Below are 18951 nucleotides of genomic sequence, written 5' to 3' on the forward strand. Positions count from 1 at the left end.
GTGTGGTTATGAAATTATACCACATCCTCCCTACTCTTCTGACCTTGCACCCTCTGACTTTCACCTCTTCCCAGCCATGAAGTTGTTTTTTAAAGGAAAGCGTTTTCCAGATGATGCAGCCTTGATTTCTGATGTCACGTCGTGGTTGGAGGACCAACCTGGGGTATTCCACAAAAACGGTCTTCAGAGCTGCATCAAACGATGGGAGAATTGCATAACTCTGGGTGGTTCCTATGTAGAGAAAGACTAATAACTGTGCCAAGTTTCGTTGCTCTACTACTATAGGAAGTGGGTCAGGGGCATTACTTATTGCACGCCCTCGTATGTCACAATGAGCATAAGACAATAATTTCTTTTCAATTTGTAACAACGACATTTATTTCCGGGCACTTTCCCGAATAAAACGTAATTACGAACGTGATCTCGAACGTCCTCCCAGACATCATTTACGTCTACAACGTGCTCTTTCGTTTTTATATAGTTCTTTTCTTTACCGGTAACGCCATTTCACATGCATTTGCATACGCACGACCGCGTTCTGTTACATTATCACTACAAAATAGCCATTATTAAAAACTTACTAAGCCATGCCAAACCTACCCCCATAATCAGAAAAACACTATTCGTTGAATAAAAATTTGCATAGATAACAATATTGTCATTTTTTAATAACTTTTAACAGCTTCGGAATTAATTCTTCATCTAATGAAAAGAAATGATGATCGTATAAATTTTTTTAATTTGTTAACTCATTCACTCAGTCAATCAATCAATCAATCAATCAATAATCAATCAATTAGGGTTTTATCACTCAATGAGGAACTCCCTATCTCTGTCCTGAGCTATCCGTTTCCATGTGGGACCCATGTGTTGTATCAAGTCGTCTCTCCATCTCGTTCTTGGTCTTCCCTTTAGCTTCTTATGTTCACAAGGTGTCTAACCTGTGGCCTTGTTGGACCATCTGTTGTCGTGTTGTCTGGCTACGTGCCCTACCCATCTGTGTTTGGATGTCTTGATGGCAATATTGATATCAATAATTCTTGTGTGACATCTGTTAAAAAGTCTGATAAAATTGTTTATTATTAATAGTTGAAACGGCTCAAAAGTCACAATTGTTCAGATGACATATGAAAAATAGAGCAAGGAAGGGTCAGTCAGTAAAACCAACTGGTATATGGCCAATAGACAACCATTTACGTTTAATATAATTTAACAACCTTAAATTGCTACGTTGGTCAGTTCTACATCCAAAGAATCAATTCTAATTTTATGATCCAACCGTTCAACAGGAAAACGAAAAAGTAAAACTAAAAACATCTCGATCCCATGACTTATTAGTGGGTTTTACATGATATCTATGCATATTAATTTTTTTATCGACACAGCCAAGCTTTCTACATAATATTTTCTAAATTAACTGTACAGAAGTAAAACCTAATAACTCAACATTTCACCCACTGTTTTGGGGCTTTTTGAAGAGTAAGGAAAAAAAGCTAAAACAAATAGTACATGACAATGCTTAGTCTTTTCTTCGCTCTTGAAAAATACTACGAAACGATTAGCGAAACTATGAGTTATTAGAACTTTTTCATTTTAATGCTGCCAGATTTATTTTATACTTTTATTATGATAATGGTTTCTCCAAAGCCAAATACCTTATCACAACTAAATAAATCTTATTTTAATTCACCTATAAAATTTTAAGTACATATGTTATTTTACTTTTTATTTATTGTGTTTTTTTTTTTACATGCGTTTTGTTTTGTTTTTCTTGTTTTTTAACAGATTCAAAACTTGCCTAAACCGCCTGCCAGTTGCAAACAAGAAGAACTGGAGTTTTTCGATGATTATTCTACATCGACGTGCAAGTTGGAGTGTAAAACACATTTTCTGGCTAAGACGTGTGGCTGTCGACTGATGTATATGCCTGGAAAAATAGGTTCGTATCCTTCAACACCGATTTACATGCGTCAAATTCCAACCTGAAAAGTCCGATTCATTCGAGAGACAATGAATATTCTCTGTAAAAGTGCCTACGCATAAAGCCAACATTAAAGCAATGGTTGCTCAATTGCCTACCTCAGTTGAACCGACATTGCGAGGAAAGATTCAAATCGACTGAAAATAAGTTGGGGTTAGCAGAGTAAAACTGGTGTTATTTCAAAGTTTTCCTTTTTTCTTCTGGTTGAACAATAAACGCCGGAGATTCTGGTTTACGTTTCTATTTAATTAATATCTAGAGTGCGATGCCTCCGTTCCGTCTCAAGAGAAGTAAGGGTATCTGCGCGTGTAATTCTGAGGCAAGGGTTGCGCAAGCCAAACCACATCTTCTGAACCTGAATCGACACTGCTTAAGTCCATTGTCAAGGAGAAGTGCTAAACGACTGGAAACAGTGCTAAGATAAACGGAGAGTACTACAGCGCCTGGAATTCCCAGATGGTCACCCATTTTAGTACTGATCAGGTTCAGCGTTGCTTAACGTCGATAATCTGACGAGAACCGGCGTATCAACAGCCATATATATATATATATGTATGTGTGTGTGTGTGTGTGTGTGTGTGATGTCACTTTGCTCTACGGCTTGCATGCGGTTCATAGCTTTCTCAAATATATTAATATAAATGATACAGCAACCTTGACAGAACTTAAGCTGGAGACGTGGATCCCAATAACCGCATTTGTAAGTACTACGTCGTGTCACTTTCCCGAATGGACATACGTAAAGGTGCCTGAGCTTAAAGTCAAGATTAAAGTAGTCTCCTCTGAAGCGAAATTACTAGAAAGAATGTTAAAATAAGAAGAGAACGATCAGTATTATTTACTAGTTTTCCTTCTCGTAGATTAGTTGTACACCCAATGCTTAAAGTCTATTCTACCCTACTATGTATTTACTATATAGCCAGAGGGAGAATATATCTATTAATACATTGTTCTAAATTAAGGGATCCAGTAGTACCGACAGAAATCCAAACCGGCATGTCGAACTGTTACTAGAACCTTTAATGTTCGCCAAAAGGGAACATTTTTGGCAGCCAAAATAGTCTTCTATACTGCTTAAAGGTAAACTTCAGACTTTATTATTATTTTTCTCCCTCCCCTTTCAATTTATTTTTCCCTCTTATATGTAATTGGTTTTTACAGGTTATAGTATTTAAATACGTCTAATTTGGCTGTTACTTAGTTAAATTCGGACAACGGTTCATTGTAAGCGATTCATTATATGCAATTAATAGAATAAAAGTTGCTACTTATCTTTCCATTAGCAAAGATAAAATGTTATAAAAACACTTATACGCGTGTGGTTTGATCTGGGTGTTTGTATCATACCTAGAAAAATGTAGATACGTATATATATATATATATATATATATATATATATATATATATATATATATATGTATACTAGCAAAAATACCCGTCGTTGACTGGGTTCAAACAGCCTACAGAAAATTGACTCTGATTTATGAAAGTATGATAGATTATGAAAAGGAAGGGTTGTAAAGAGATAGCTTCGGAAACCAAAGCAAAATATGATGAAAGTAAAAATAATATAGATAAACCCCAGAATTTATTATACTATACCTGTTCTCACTGAAACACTTATCACAATATCCTGTGGATCTATATTAAAAAACCTTGTTAAACTTTGTGACATATTTCCATTCTATGGAGGTCAGGCGCGAACGAACACCCCATAATTTAATTATACCATATTTCTTCAAACTGAAACATAATTATCAAAGTATACTTACCCAGATAGATATGAAAATCTTTATTAAAGTGTGTGCCTATTTCCATTCTATGGAGGCCAGGCGCGAACGCAGACCCCACAATATTTATTATACCATCCTTATTTGTTAAAACATACTTATCAAAGTATTATTATGTACATTTATATCAAAAACACTTGTAAACGTTTTTTTTTTAATTTTTAAATTTTTTATTTCCATACTTTGTGGACTAGGTGCGTACGCAGACCCCACAATTTTAATGAATCATCATTATGCCAGGTCAAACATACCCATTCCTGTGTCTCGATACATCTTCTATCATTATATGTGATCAGTTTTCTATAATAGTCAACCATATAGGAGCCTATTCGTGACCAGACATACACACAGACTTTCAGCTTTATATTATAGATATATATACATGTACATATGTTCATATTATATCTACATATATAAGTTCATGTGATATATATATATATATATATATATATATATATATATATATATATATATATATATATATATATATATATATATATCAAACAAGAGAAGGGTGACTGTGAATTGGGAACAGATTTACAGGGAATCATAAGTAAGAATTTTTACACCATGGTGCTATGCGTATGTGTGTGTATTATTATGGTGTAAGCTGGTCTACCTATTCCAGGAACAGTTGGACTGACACAGGCAAAATAAATACATTTGCATCTAAATATCGTGCTAGCTATTGATGACAGTTATGGTCCCTGAATAATGACGTGTAGTTTTGTAACATAAGTGTGTTAATAGATTTCTGTTTACCATACTGCTGTGTCTTTCTTGATTATTACTGGTCTGCAAGACCATCAGACACACACACACACGTATAGGCACACAGATCCACACATGTATATAGATTTGCAGATATACGCATATTATTATAGATTTATATAAGTGTACCGTGGTCTTGTTTAGGGGTTCACAATATTAAGATTAAAGAGTTCTGGTGTTCACTGCAAGCCGTTAAACTATACGTGCGCAGTGCTCGCTCGCTCTCTCCCCCCCTCTCTCTCTCTCTCTCTCTCTTATTCTCTCTCTTTCTCTCTCTCGTTTGGCTTACATAGTGACAGACAAATCCATACTATCACGAATATAAGGGGTGGCATAACTTGAATTATATTTGAAGTATTTACTTAGTATTATTCTTACGACAGGTGAAGAGAATTCGCTCTCCTATCAGAATGCAAACAAGAATCGTTCTACGCACGTATCAAATTATTTTATATTTCTGTCTGTGCATACAAAGCCATTGAATGTGTAATGATTGACTAGCACTTCTGCATGGTTTTCACAAATGCTGGGCAGTACTCGGTTGCATTTATAGAGACTCTCGGAGCACTACAACCAACACCAAACGCAAGTAATAGTTTCTTGTATTATTGTTTATATACATTAAGTTGTTTTTTTTTTTGCACGTGCAGAGCGACACATATAAAAGAGCAGGAAAGTTCCTAGAGGAGCTTAAACAGGAATATATAGACATATAGATGTTTCACTCCAATGGCTCCAGAGCGGGAGACTTCCATTTGATGAGGAAAGACTCATTATAGCCAGTCAAGATCAGGGCTTACTCACAAATGGATTAAAAAAATGGCCGGTTTTGCCACTCGGCAATTGAGAGCCCAAGCCACCTAATGTCTGCATGTCCAATCTTATTGGCAGTTGGCCTTTACACTGCCCGTCACAACAAAGTATGTAAGTACCTCCATTGGAAGATCTATGGAGAGATGCAACTTGACAGAGCAACGAACATCTGGGAACATGAACCACCATAGATAACATCAAACGGAAAAGTGATCGTGTTCTATGACAAAGACATACAGGCGGGCAGATACATAAAAGACAAAGTTATCAAACCAGATATTGTAATATGGAACAGCCCGAAAGAACTACACTCATCATCGATGTCACAGTCCCAAATGATTTTGGCCTTAATAGAGCTGAACTGGAAAAGATAACAAAATATCAAGACCTAAAAATGATCTAAAAACGACATGGTCTCTGAAAGAAATAAACATTATACAGGTTGTGATAGGAGTCATGGGCTTAATAAAAAAGAATCTTCAGAAATACTTAGAAGCAATCCCTGGAAGACCAAGATGTAACGAGATACAAATAGCAGCCATAAAGAGAACAGTATCTATTCTTAAAAGAGCCCTCGGATATAAATTTAAATCATAACAGAATCAAGTGTTAGCTCCAGGAGGAGCCCCTTGATATCTTAAAACTTACTGAAGTTAAATAAAAAAAATATTTCACAGCTATCACAGAAATCTCGATTAACGGCATTTTCTTCCAATTGGTATCTGATTATCATATTTTCACAAATGCACTTAAATGTGTTCGTATATTTTCATTTGATTTCAGACGGTGTTCCTATTTGTACCATTTCGCAATATATCAGCTGCTATCTACCGGAAAGAGGTAAATTTGATCATACATAATTATATCAACTTTTCTAACGATACTATGAAATAAGCCTAATAATGTTGTGTTCAGCTTACGCCTTTTTAAAATGAATATAAGCTATTGTTATCTTTGAATTACGTCTGAAGTAACTATAAAAAAAACAGTGGCACATTTAATTCTATATTCATATACATATATGGATATTGTTTAAAACGTTCTTTACTTCGTTCTGAACGAGTTGGGGACAAAAATTTCACTAGGTTTCAATATAACCCACTCTGCTTTTGTCATTACACTTAGTCTCAAGCAATGTGCTCAAATCCTGAAATAAAGTGGAATCCTGGTCTTTCCAGAACTCCTTTCAAAATGACAAGGGTCATTAAAGTAAAATACGTAAACAAATGTCGTGTTTCTGTGTGTAACACTAAGAGAAGTGATTCAGTATATATTTTATATTTACAGCTAAAAAAACGGCCTCGTTCAGTCATGTCAGACTATGGATACCCATTGAAGGATGTCTGTGCGTGAAATTATTGTGGCAAGAGTTGCACAATCTCCAACCACACCTTTCCTGAGTCGGCATTGTTTTAATTTCAGTTGCAAGTATATATATACATATATATATATTATGTGTGTGTGTGTGTGTAAGTTCAAAATGACTGGAAACAATGCCGATATAAGCGGAGAGCACATACAGCGCCAAGCTTTCCTAAATGGTTATCCAGCTTGTACTGGCCAAGCTCATTCTTGGTTAACTTTGGTGATCTGACGGGAACCGGTATGTTAACATACATTGTGCCGTATCTATATCTATTTATATAAAATACACAGAGACGTCATAACAGACATAAATGCGTATTACGTTAGAGACTTTTGTCCCCGTGTCGTCACAAATGATGGTGTACATTGTAGACTGCTTCCCGATTAACCCAGAATATACAGTTATTGCCGTTTGTTTTATTTTTGCAATAGTAATAATACATCAAGTTAGCTGCTTTTGATTGTTGCTATTAAACATCATTCATTATTCGTTCAGAATGGATCAGATTATTATTGTTAGTATTCGTTTCCCCGATACATTTCTAGATAAAAAACGTTCTGTGTAAACATAAGGTACTTACGGAAGGGACCACCTGAATTTGAATCATCAAATATGTATTAGCGATCCGACCCTTATTCGTTAACATTTTCATCTTTTTTTGTCTCTTATCTATATGACGAACAAAAAAGCTTGTTAATTGTACTAAAACTTTTTTGCTTGATTTTCAGAAAATATTCGGGCTGCAGAACTATCTTGCTCGTGTCCTTTACCGTGTAAGGTGTTCATGTTTGATCCCTCCCTCTCGCTCGCTACACATTCAGAAAACAAGATCAGAAAACTACTGTTGAGCAAACACATTATGGAGATCAAAAGAAAATTCCATGCAGCAAAGGAGATCACTGAAAGAATGCGACCGGAGAAGATGGATCGAATGCGCCATTTAATTCTTAGTCTTAACAATACCCTTAACACAGTGCGTCACATCATAGACAACGTACTGTTTACTGCCATAAACAACCAACTTAAGTCCATCAAGAATGCTACAGGTGCCATCGAAGATCTATACCAGACGCAAGCATTCCTCTACAACTACCAGAAGTACATCGTGCAGAAGAACTTCGCCCGGGTCCGTGAGGCGATGGATGAGCGAACCTTTACGTATGTCACGTTCAATTACTACGATTTCATTTACACCATCGAGCGATGGTTGAAATCCCTGGCCGACCCGAGATATTTCTCGATCCCAGCCGGTCGTTTGACGACATATATCATAATCCGTGATGCACTTAACGCCAAAATGGACAACATCCGTATGGCACTTGGAAACTTTTCACAGCTGCACGAATCCCTGATTACCGGCATCGGAGTGTTCAGATATAAATACTTGGATATTCCCCGTTCTCATAACAAATACGCTACGCCGACTTCCCTTCTCACGAGGAGGCTTAATAGGTCAGCATCTCACCACGAAGCTATGCCAAACACTCTAAACCTTATGATCGATCAACTGGAAACTTTTTCTAGTATTCTGAATGACACGTGGATCTCGGGGACTTTTGACGAGCAATGGTTTAAAAATGTGTCCGAAGATTATAGTATTACTTGCAGAAAGTTTAACGGTCTAGCAAGTATATTTAAGTCTTTAACTACGGAATACGCTATTAGCGTTATTGACATCCGGAAGTCATTGCTAGATTTGCGGATGAGGGCCTTCAGGCAGATTGCGTCCGATATGGCATATCTCTTGGATAATTTGCGAAATATGCTCATTCATTTGCAGACGGGATCGTTTCATAGCGTCTTCCGCTCGTGCGTGCATATCACCGACTACCTTATGGATACGAATACGACCAAGATGTCATTAGCTGATATGTTACTCGGAGAAACCCACGTGAACGATATGACTTCGCTTAATCTGTTCTACGTCGAACTGCGTCACATGGACATGGCTGTACGTGAGAAGTGGGACGAACTGGCCGAAGCCGCCGTTGCCGTATGGGAAAGAGTATTGAGGGAAACGGAGTCGAGAATTTATTATGCGTTCATTAATAATACGTATCTTCTCAGGGATATTATCGAGGTGGAGAATGAAGTCAACGATGATTACATGACTCGAAAGAATGAAGCGAATCTTGACGTGATTATTGGCCAGGAAATGGAAGACCTCTTCATGTGGCATAGCGAAATTTTTCAAGAGGTCAAAGAATTTAAGGAATCGACAACAATGAACGAGAATTTTGTTTCGTAAGTATTATATCGTCACAACATGGTTAACGATTTTGTATATATATATATATATATATATATATATATATATATATATATATATATATATGAGGGTAGGGGCATATATGTATATGTATGTATATATATATATATATATATATATATATATATATATATAGTAGTGGCCAGGCAAACCTACAGGGGAGACAACCGAAGCTGCCTACCTGGTCACTATAAAAGAGGCAACTGAAGCAGCAAAATCGAAGCTGCCTGTGGGCTTTTCCAAGAGTAAAAATGTAAAATGCCCACTGACGACAAGATAAATTATGAGGATATATAAAGGGAAGCAGGGGGCCAGTATATATATATATATATATATATATATATATATATACATTTTACTTAAGCACATATATATGTATATACACATATAAGTATGTATAATATACTGTCACCCTAGCTCCCTTTATATATACCCTTAATTTATTTTCCTGTTCATGCGTAATTTACATTTTTACTCTTGAAAAAGCCCGCACAAAATGGGCGAAACGTCGTTGAGTTTTTTATCTTTCCACCTCCATTATTATCATATTCTAATTTATAGATGACCACTTTTTTGGCAATTTTATGATTTCGAAATCTCGGCGACTATTGAGCAGAATTTAACAAATGTGGGCTCATTGGAAAGTTAATGACATGAACTTTGTAGTGGTGTTTTTGTGACCTGGTAGACTAACATAACACGTCTTAAAAAACTTGTTTTCTATAGGTTTTCGGGTGTGCTGAAAACGAATGTAACAATTAAATTTAAATGCGATATTCTTTTTCAGCAAACTCCCCGAAAACCTATAGAAAAGTTTTTAAAGGTAAGTTTCTTGTTGGTCTACCAGGCCACAATGACTAAATAAACACCACCCTCTAAAAGAAATAACAGATACCCCCTCAAAAAAGGTGGCTTTAAAGTGGGTGTTAATCTTATATCAAATTAATATAGAAATGTGATCCCCCATTTTTAAAACAATAATTTGTGCAGATCTTCGAAACTACTCCTTTCCTTGGATTTTAACTGTTATTTTCATTTTCAGCAACGGTGGAAGGGGTGGAAAGATACTACACCTTTACTAATATTTCAATCATAGTCGTTTGTCTTCCTCGTTTTGCATATGAATTACAAAATATCTGATATTTCCCCCAAACCTCTTGCCTTGATGGACGGGAGAATAAAACTTGCTGCTATTGTTTCAAATGACTTAATTCTAAAATATTCCTCATGTGTTATATCTCCATTCTTTGGTTTTCAAATATAAAGTAAATTTCACAGTGTATAATGATTATTTGATACTGGAGATATTCATAGTTATACTCTATTTCCAAAAAAGAGGAGATATAACATATGAGAAATATTTCGAATTAAATCTCCCCTTGTTGTTATTTCAGATCATTTGAAACCATAGCAGCTCCCCTCCATCAAGGCCAGAGGTTTTTGGTATATATATATATATATATATATATATATATATATATATATATATATATATATATATATATATTTGTATGTGTATGTGTGTATGTGTGCATATATATATAATTACTTAATTTAATCACATAAAATTAATATACGAAAGTATAAATTTATGCGTAAACTTTAAGTATTTACTTCAAAAGTGCTAAATACGTAGGTAGAGCTAGTTAGTAATTTATAAAATATATATGGCGATTAAGCTACGATAAGCGCATGTTCATTGACTGATAGGAAGGGCACGGTGGATACTAGAAAGCTGATTGGCTAACTAAAATTTCAATAGAAGATACGTATATAAAAACGACAAACAACCACAAAATTCGCGCATAAGCCTGAAGAGTCCTAGAGTGGATGAAACGCGGAATATTCAGTGTAGCTTAATCGCCATATATATTTTATAACTTACTATATATATATATATATATATATATATATATATATATATATATATATATATATATATATATATATATATATATAAGAGAGATACACAGAGATGCAAAGTAGAAATTTACAAAAAGTTTTTATTATTCGACAGAATACTCCAAAGCTGGTAGTATTTATGAATAAGCTAGGGTATTTATGAATATTGAGACTTCTACAATTTCCGTCCTACGTAATCTTTAAACATATTATTTAAATTTCATAAAACTATAATGCGCATATAATTGATGTTTTACGTGATTACACCCTTATAGCTTTATTTTTGGTGCACTTTCAAAATGTTTGTCTTTTATTGGTAACACCTTACGTACAATTGTTTCAGTCCCCGGTTGCATAAGTATATAGCAGTTCATCAATTCTAATTTTGCACAACTGGGCTTCATCAGCGCGTAGAAAAAATGATTTTTCAAAAATTTCAAAGCCCTCGAAAAGACCTTTCTTATATATACAGCGAGTGTTCATTTATTTATTCACAACATGTATAAAGTACATATCAAACGGGATTCATCTGCATTTTTAGATTTTAAATTTAGATTATACACATATAGATAATCATGAAAGAGGTGGTTGATTAATTTTAATTCATCTAAAACCAAGCTTCTATCCTTACATCATCAACGTTCTGATGCTCAGCTGTCAACAATTGAAGGAATGAATCTTGTCTTGGGGAGGCTTCAGGTTTTGAGAAGCTTCTTGGCTTGGTCTTTACTACTGATCTGAAGTAGAACACTATATCAAATCCATTGGCAAGGTCGCTGAAAAAATGGTGCGATCTTTCTACCGCTCCAGTAGATATCTCACTGCTGATGCAATTCTCTACCAGTATAAGAGCCAAGTTTGTCAAAGGGTGGAGTCCACTTGCCACATCTTGGCAGGAACTGCTAGAAGTACATTTATTTTACCTTGACAGAGTCTAAAATAGACTTCGTAGCCTAATGGGGGATGCTCTTTTCTCTTGCCTTAAACCCCTTTCTGTTTTATGGTTATTTCCATAACAAGTCCTCGTCTGAGCTCCGATCTATGCCCTCCTTGCCAACTTTCACGAAAAACACTCGTTTATCTGAAACCACTATCAATAATTAATTTACCCCACTATTTATCTGTGCCTATATCTAAACGTACATTCCATGAACAAATGTCCTTTTTGGAAGTGTACGCTTACGGGCGAACTCTTTTCCGTTTCTGTGCTTTCCAACTGCATACAATATGATCGTCTTCAAGTCCAACATAAACAAGTTCTCCATGAGCCGTCCCCTTTATTAATCCAGTTTATCAAATTTCCACTATTGACCATTACTATATTTTCCCATCGACTACTGTACACTCATTAATACTTATCCTGGAGTGGTCTCCATGGCTTGATACGTGGTGACTCCTTAGTAAAAAAAAATATTTATATAATGTTTCTTTAAATAAAAACGGTTGCCTTAATACACACAATTCACACACACACACACACACACACACACACACACACACACACACACACACACACACACACACACACACACACATATATATATATATATATATAAAGGTATCACAAATATCACATTTAGAATGGCTGTACTAAAATATGTTTAGTTTTAGCTTTATTAAAGCCATTGACTAAAAATGTCCGTTAATATAGCTTGAAATATCGTCCATTCACCGATCACCTAACATTCATCATTTTCGTTCTTTGCATTCTTTCTATCCTTAGTAATGACCTCAATTGTACTTAAAGTAATATTAATTTTAGATCACACTTGTACTTAAAGTTTAAAGGAATCCACCACAGAAATGGTTTCAAAAGTTTTATAAAGTCATGATTTATTTTTACCGGTTATACAAAAGTATCGTATCTATCTGCTTATAGCATATTTTACCATGACATGTATTACACTTGAAAATTCGACGCTTAAACAAATTGAAAGTTATGATTATTTTCATGTTGGCTTTACCTTATTTATTTATTTTGTGGATTGTTATCTTCACTTTCATAGTTGTTTCACCACGTTTAGGCCAACTTATCCTCCGACCTTCTTCAGGTGATTAACCATGACCGGATGGGAATGGTGAGCCTCGTAATTGCCTTTCACAGTTGTTATCTAGCCACGTTTTTCGCCAACTAAAACTTTGGCCTGCTTTGAGTAGGATTGAAACCGCTATCTTCAGACAAGGCTCACCTGAAGACGTAGAGATTAAAGGGCTCTATCTACCGCGCCACGGCCCTGAAGAAGGCCAGAAGATGAGTAAGCCGAAACGTGGTGAAACAACAACTATGAAGATGATGACAACAGTTCGCAAAATATATAAATAAATACACAAATTATCCATCTAAAATGATTCCAATAAGAATTGTCTTTACTTCTTTGGATTTTTTCAATTATATTTGTTGTATAATTTTTTGCTTCGTTTCAGATCAAATTTGTTGGATTTGGGGATATTTTACAAGCAACTGAGTTATGAGATTATCACCGATCAAGAAGCCTACGGAATATTCGCCTTGTTTTGTACGTTTTATAAATCTCCTTTCCGTTATAAGCAATTCTTTATTTATAAAAGAAAAAATCTCAAGTATCACTTGAGATTTTTTCTTTACAAGAAACGGAATCGCTCTTTTCCTCGCTTGATCTACACGTTTAAAATATTGAAATATCCAAGACATCTCTAATATTAGTATTTTTTTTTTAAACTCCATTTACTTGCCTCCATACAGCTGGATTAAAAAAAAATGAGCCCTTTGTTCCTTGACTGCAAAAAAAAGCGCACTTTTTTATACATCCATGCAAATAAACTTTACAAATATAGACATTACTGATTATAGTCTGAAACATTCTGAACAAGTATTAATGCATAAATTATATGCATGGATGTAACAAAATAAAGAATAATTCAGTTAACGGATGAGATGTCACTGATTCACCGCGAAACAAGATTATACTCTAAATTGTGCGCTAGATTGTTATTAGTGTTATTTTCTACTTCTTTTTTTTTTACATAGACATCACCACTTATCAAGGCCTTGAGGCCACTCGAAGATAAGGGTTAAAGAGTTTACAGTAGAAATCGGAGAATATAGTAATTGCTAGTAATGGAAATTTGGTAAATTTGTTAACTTATATGGAACGGCTCATCAAAAACTTGTTTACTTTTTCTTCTTTTTTCTTATCTTATGTATAAAGCGCAGTTCTATCTGTACCTTAAGATTACCGGTTGAAAAATAAACACATTTCCAAAATTATTTTCAAATAAATTCCTATTTACTTACTTCATCACTACTGAATAAAAAATTAGCCCTAAGCTTATTCTCTATAGCATAATGAAGCACATTTCCTTCTGTATTGTCCTGACAACAACATATTATACATCTTCTATGCTCCTATGAGTTCTTTTTCATATTAAAAACTATTTTTTTTCAATTTATTTTTTAAAAATATAACTTTGTTATATGTGAGTTGTGGAATTGCATTCATCTGCAAAAGATATAGCTAATGTGCATATCTTTTTAAATATTCAATTTAATTAATTCCCTATTAGTTTTTTTCGGTTTTCTTATGGAATGATCACTTTTAGTTAACTATTAGGTGTAATCATATTCATGCAGATATTCTACATGATTTATACTTGCGTAATATTGTTGTGAAAAGGTTATAGTAAACACAAAACCATTTCTATACATATTTATGTATGCGTATATATATTTGTTGTAAAAATTTTGCCTACCAAACTCTTCTGTCAGTTTATGGTCTACAAGCATTAAATATGATATATAGGGTATTCCAACACATGCGAAACTTTATATTTGGGTTTTAGCTGGGTAAAATCGGTGAAAAAGTGTGGAAATTAAAGAAATAGAATTTGCCAGGCGAATTTCGAACGACGGCATTACGAGTATGCATGCGTAAGGTAATAGATATTGGTTCATGTTTTAATTTTTAGCCTTGCATCAAACATGTCTTAATAGTTCAAGCATTAACATCGAAGGAAAAAGTAAATCGTAAGCTAAGCATTTTGGTTTCGATTCTCGGTGGTGGCGCCTGAATATTTTTTAAGCTTTTTAAATCATTACTATATATTGGGTTCAATATGATAAAATGATAAACACGAAATCTGGGTTAATCAAAACATCATATTTAAGCGTATTTTACGATCGGGCAATGCCGAGCAGCCTGCCAGTTTTAGATAAACATGTATATTATAAATTAAAATTATTTAATTTTCTTGTTACACTTGAAATTTCGAATGGTCACGTGATAGATCAGCTATGTTTAAAACTTTAAAAGCACCGATGATGAAGTAACTTCACTTTTTATCACGTTAAAAATGGGCAAAAGTTATAGCCCGTTGGCTTAAAATTGGTGTTTTATGCCATATTAATGGTTGAATATGATTAAATTTGTGCTCATCTTGCATTCAATGCCAATACTTATTAATCCCTATCAATTTCTAACTGTGCATCATAGGAATAATATAATACTGCACCATATCACAGGAAAGGTCCATACAAAATTCTAGTTAGATCAGCTCAGTAGAAAAAATTGAACGGATAAACCAGGCAGACAGACGGACAAACAGACAGACATATAATATAGATATTTGTTTAAAGTAATATAGTTATTTTGTTTAACTTAAGGCAAAGAACATTCATTTTTAAAATACGTCAATGTCGTATCAAAAAATAGAAGTATGCCTTCTTTTAATCTTTGATTTGCTATTATACCCGTGCCGTTATAATTGACGTTATACTGTTTTACCCCAATTTATCTACTATTATAGTTAAACCCATTTGAAATAAACAATTGTTCTCTAATATATAAACACTATGCTCAGTATGTCAAGTTATAGGTAGCTGAGCAGCGGCTTGGTTCCCACTGGTTTTGACGAATAAATAACAGGGTCCTGAACAGAGTTCCTCTATCTCAACCATCATCAATTGACCTAAGGTAATCTCGTCAGCATCTGACAAAGCCAAACTCTTTGCCAAACTTTGTAATAAATTCTATCTTTTGCAACCAGAGCCACTTACTCCCTGTATTTCCTCCTGTGAATGAAAACACGCTATGCTAAATACAGATATCTGTGCGTGGTGTTGCTAACCTTACCAAAGACCTTGATTCCAGTAAAGCAACTGGCTCTAACGACATTCCAACTATAGACCTCAAAAAGCTCCAACTAGAAATAACCCACATACTTACAAAGCTGTTAAAAATTATCTTAAGGAGAAATACTTGCCAACACCTTGGAAAACTTCATCAGTTTGTCCCGTATTTAATAATTTTGGAGATCGATTATCTGCTTTTCAGTATATACCACCCAGTCTCCTAAGTGTCATGAGTAAGATACAAGACACCTCAGCAAAAATAACTAAATTAGTGACGAGCAATATGGTTTCCGCGTGCTAGATCTACAGCTGATGTGCTAACTGTAATATTGCATAGGATTAGTAAATAATGGCTTTTTTCTAGAGCAATAATTCTTGATATACATCACAGGCTTTTGACAGGGTATGGCATAAAGGTCTACTTCACAAAATTGCCAGCTACGGAATAGCTGGAATTGTTTTCTCAATTATTACATCCTTTCTTTCTGATAAGCTTATAAAGGAGTCATCGATGGACAGAAATCAGAAACTGAAAGTATCAATCCAGGCGTCTCCCAGGGTTCTATCCTGGACCCAACTCTCTTCCTGATCTTCATTAATGATCTCGTAAATCACATCGTTATGTCATTAATAGACACTTATGCTGACGACACCAAAATCTCTGGCAACATTTCAAAGGCCAGCAATGGCCGAGATTTTTTTATCCTCTGTCTTCTGATCTTGAGCATGTGCTGCAATAGGGAACAGGTGGCTGGATAATTTTAATGTACCTTCAATCAAGCTTCTCTCTTTTCATTATAATTGTTCTGACATCATCAAGCCCAAATTGAAATGAACGGTTCTCGTATTGGGGAAGTTTCACGTCTTGACAAGCTTCTTGGACTGACTTTCACTCCTGATCTGAAATGGAACACATACATCAATTCAGTTGCCAAGATCGCTGGAAAATGGTTGGATCATTCTACCGCTCCAGTATCTCACTGCCAATGCAATCCTTTATCTGCATAAGAGTCAAGTACGTCCTAAAATGGAGTAGTTACCACATCTCGGCATTGGATGCTTTGCACTCCCTATCCGGCCTTGATAAAGTTCAAAACCGGCTTCGAAACTTAGTAGATGATGGACTTTTTCTTCCCTGTAGCCTTTTTCCATATTTCATGGCAAGTGCTCGTCTGAGTTCCAATCTATGGCCCTCTTGACTAACTACAATCACTACCAACAGTTTCCTCCACTTTCTTTCTGTGTCTGAATCTAAACGCAAATCCCAGAACACAGTTTCTATCCTAGAACTGCCCATCTGTGTCTGGTTCCCGGCTGACTACAGCATCACAGCCTTCAAGTCTAATGTAAATAAGTTCCTCTTAAATAATGAAATTCTACCTAATTTACACAATGTAACGATTACAACACTACCATCTTGTATTCATTAATCATTATCCTCGAGTGGCCTTCGGACCTAGATAAGCTGTGACTCCCTTGTAAAAATGGTCAGATGCTAGAGACTGTTGTTATTGTTATTGTTGGTGTTGATTGGGTTAAGTAGAATAAGGAGTAGGGGAAACAGCATTAGCAGCAAATTGAACTTCTGCGCAGAACCCACAAAGATCGTGGGCTACGATTATCTGCACAAAGTTCTCCTTGTTGACTCTAGCTATTATCTTAAATCTGAAATACTGCAGCTGTTTTTCTCGATATCGAGTGCAGTAAAATAGCGTTCTCATACAAAGACGGAGAAGGTTTTCCCAGAATACAAAGGAATAACGATTGAACGTACAGATGACATATTGTTATCCTCAATCTATGAATTTGTGATTCCGAGCATGGCATGTCATAAACGTAGAACTAGAGACGACTAAATAACGACCGTTTCTGGTGTTGACTCCTTCTTGACTTTTACGGGCTCTTTGTGGGATTGGTTGTGACTGTCATCCCGTTAACCTGTTCGCCATCGGTAATCAAGTCATGTATTACTCTAATACTACCACGTCACCATCGCCCTTACCACGGTAAGAAAGGGTTGCACTTGCGAAGGGAACAGATGCTCATTCTGAGGTCCGCTTTAATTATCTCTGTTTCATATGCAAATACCACGCTTATTATAATATTAGAGACGAGTGCGCCAGTAAGGTAAAATATGACGTAATAATGTGCCCATTGCTGCCCAAGTTATGTAAAACATTTATAATTTAAGTCGTTTTCCTGTATTTTCTATATGTAATAAGTGTATGTGTTTATTTTTATTTGTTTAGGTAACATTGGAGGTACGATGGGTCTTCTTTTGGGAGCCAGCGTGCTGACCCTGTCCGAAGTGATTGAAATCACGTTTGTATCTTCTTTCCTCGCGCTGTGCAGAAGACTTCGTGTTTGCTGTCAAATCAGAAATCCGCATGGACAGAAAGTAGTTAATCTTTGAAAAAAATTTTTTTGGCAATATTTTATTTTTATACATATTTTCTTCTATTAGTTTTGTATGTGATTTTTGCGTGGTGCTTTTTCTGGAGATTACGAATTCTGATATTTTCCTTTCGCATTTTCTCAAATTACTGTATATTAAATACTGAAATTTTCAGGTTTTATTCGACTTCTACCTTCTGCTGTTTAAAACCAGTGCTGTTGGAAAGAATTCGTATCAATAAAAACATTTTGCCTCATTAACGATCGTACTCTGAAATTGTTATCGATGTTGTATACTTGGAATAGATGTAAATCAATATGTCATAAATTTATTTATTTCGAAACTGTTATATATATATATATATATATATATATATATATATATATATATATATATATGTGTGTGTGTGTGTGTGTGTGTGTGTGTGTGTGTGTGTGGATGAGTATCATGGGTATCAGAAGGCTATAGCAATGCAGAAAATCGTGTTTACATAGAGTGACGTATGAACAAAAACGGACAAAGAAGTCTTGTAGAAGGTTCTTTTTTTATCTTTGTAT

General features: G+C 35.0%; 1 protein-coding gene across 1 annotated transcript in view; it reads left to right on the forward strand.

Moving 5' to 3' along the window:
* Positions 1 to 18654, forward strand: part of LOC145243967 (uncharacterized) — a 59063-nt gene extending 40409 nt beyond the window's left edge. The window contains exons 7-11 of the mRNA XM_080107097.1: positions 1786 to 1939; positions 6139 to 6195; positions 7450 to 8965; positions 13317 to 13408; positions 18249 to 18654. Coding sequence (XP_079963223.1) covers positions 1786 to 1939; positions 6139 to 6195; positions 7450 to 8965; positions 13317 to 13408; positions 18249 to 18412 — 1983 coding nt within the window. The 3' untranslated portion in view covers positions 18413 to 18654. The remainder of the gene's footprint in view (positions 1 to 1785; positions 1940 to 6138; positions 6196 to 7449; positions 8966 to 13316; positions 13409 to 18248) is intronic.
* The last annotated feature ends 297 nt before the right edge of the window (positions 18655 to 18951 follow it).

The sequence above is a fragment of the Euprymna scolopes genome, chromosome 22 (assembly GCF_053919585.1).
Source record: "Euprymna scolopes isolate OS-2025 chromosome 22, ASM5391958v1, whole genome shotgun sequence".
In the NCBI taxonomy this organism is placed as follows: domain Eukaryota; kingdom Metazoa; phylum Mollusca; class Cephalopoda; order Sepiida; family Sepiolidae; genus Euprymna; species Euprymna scolopes.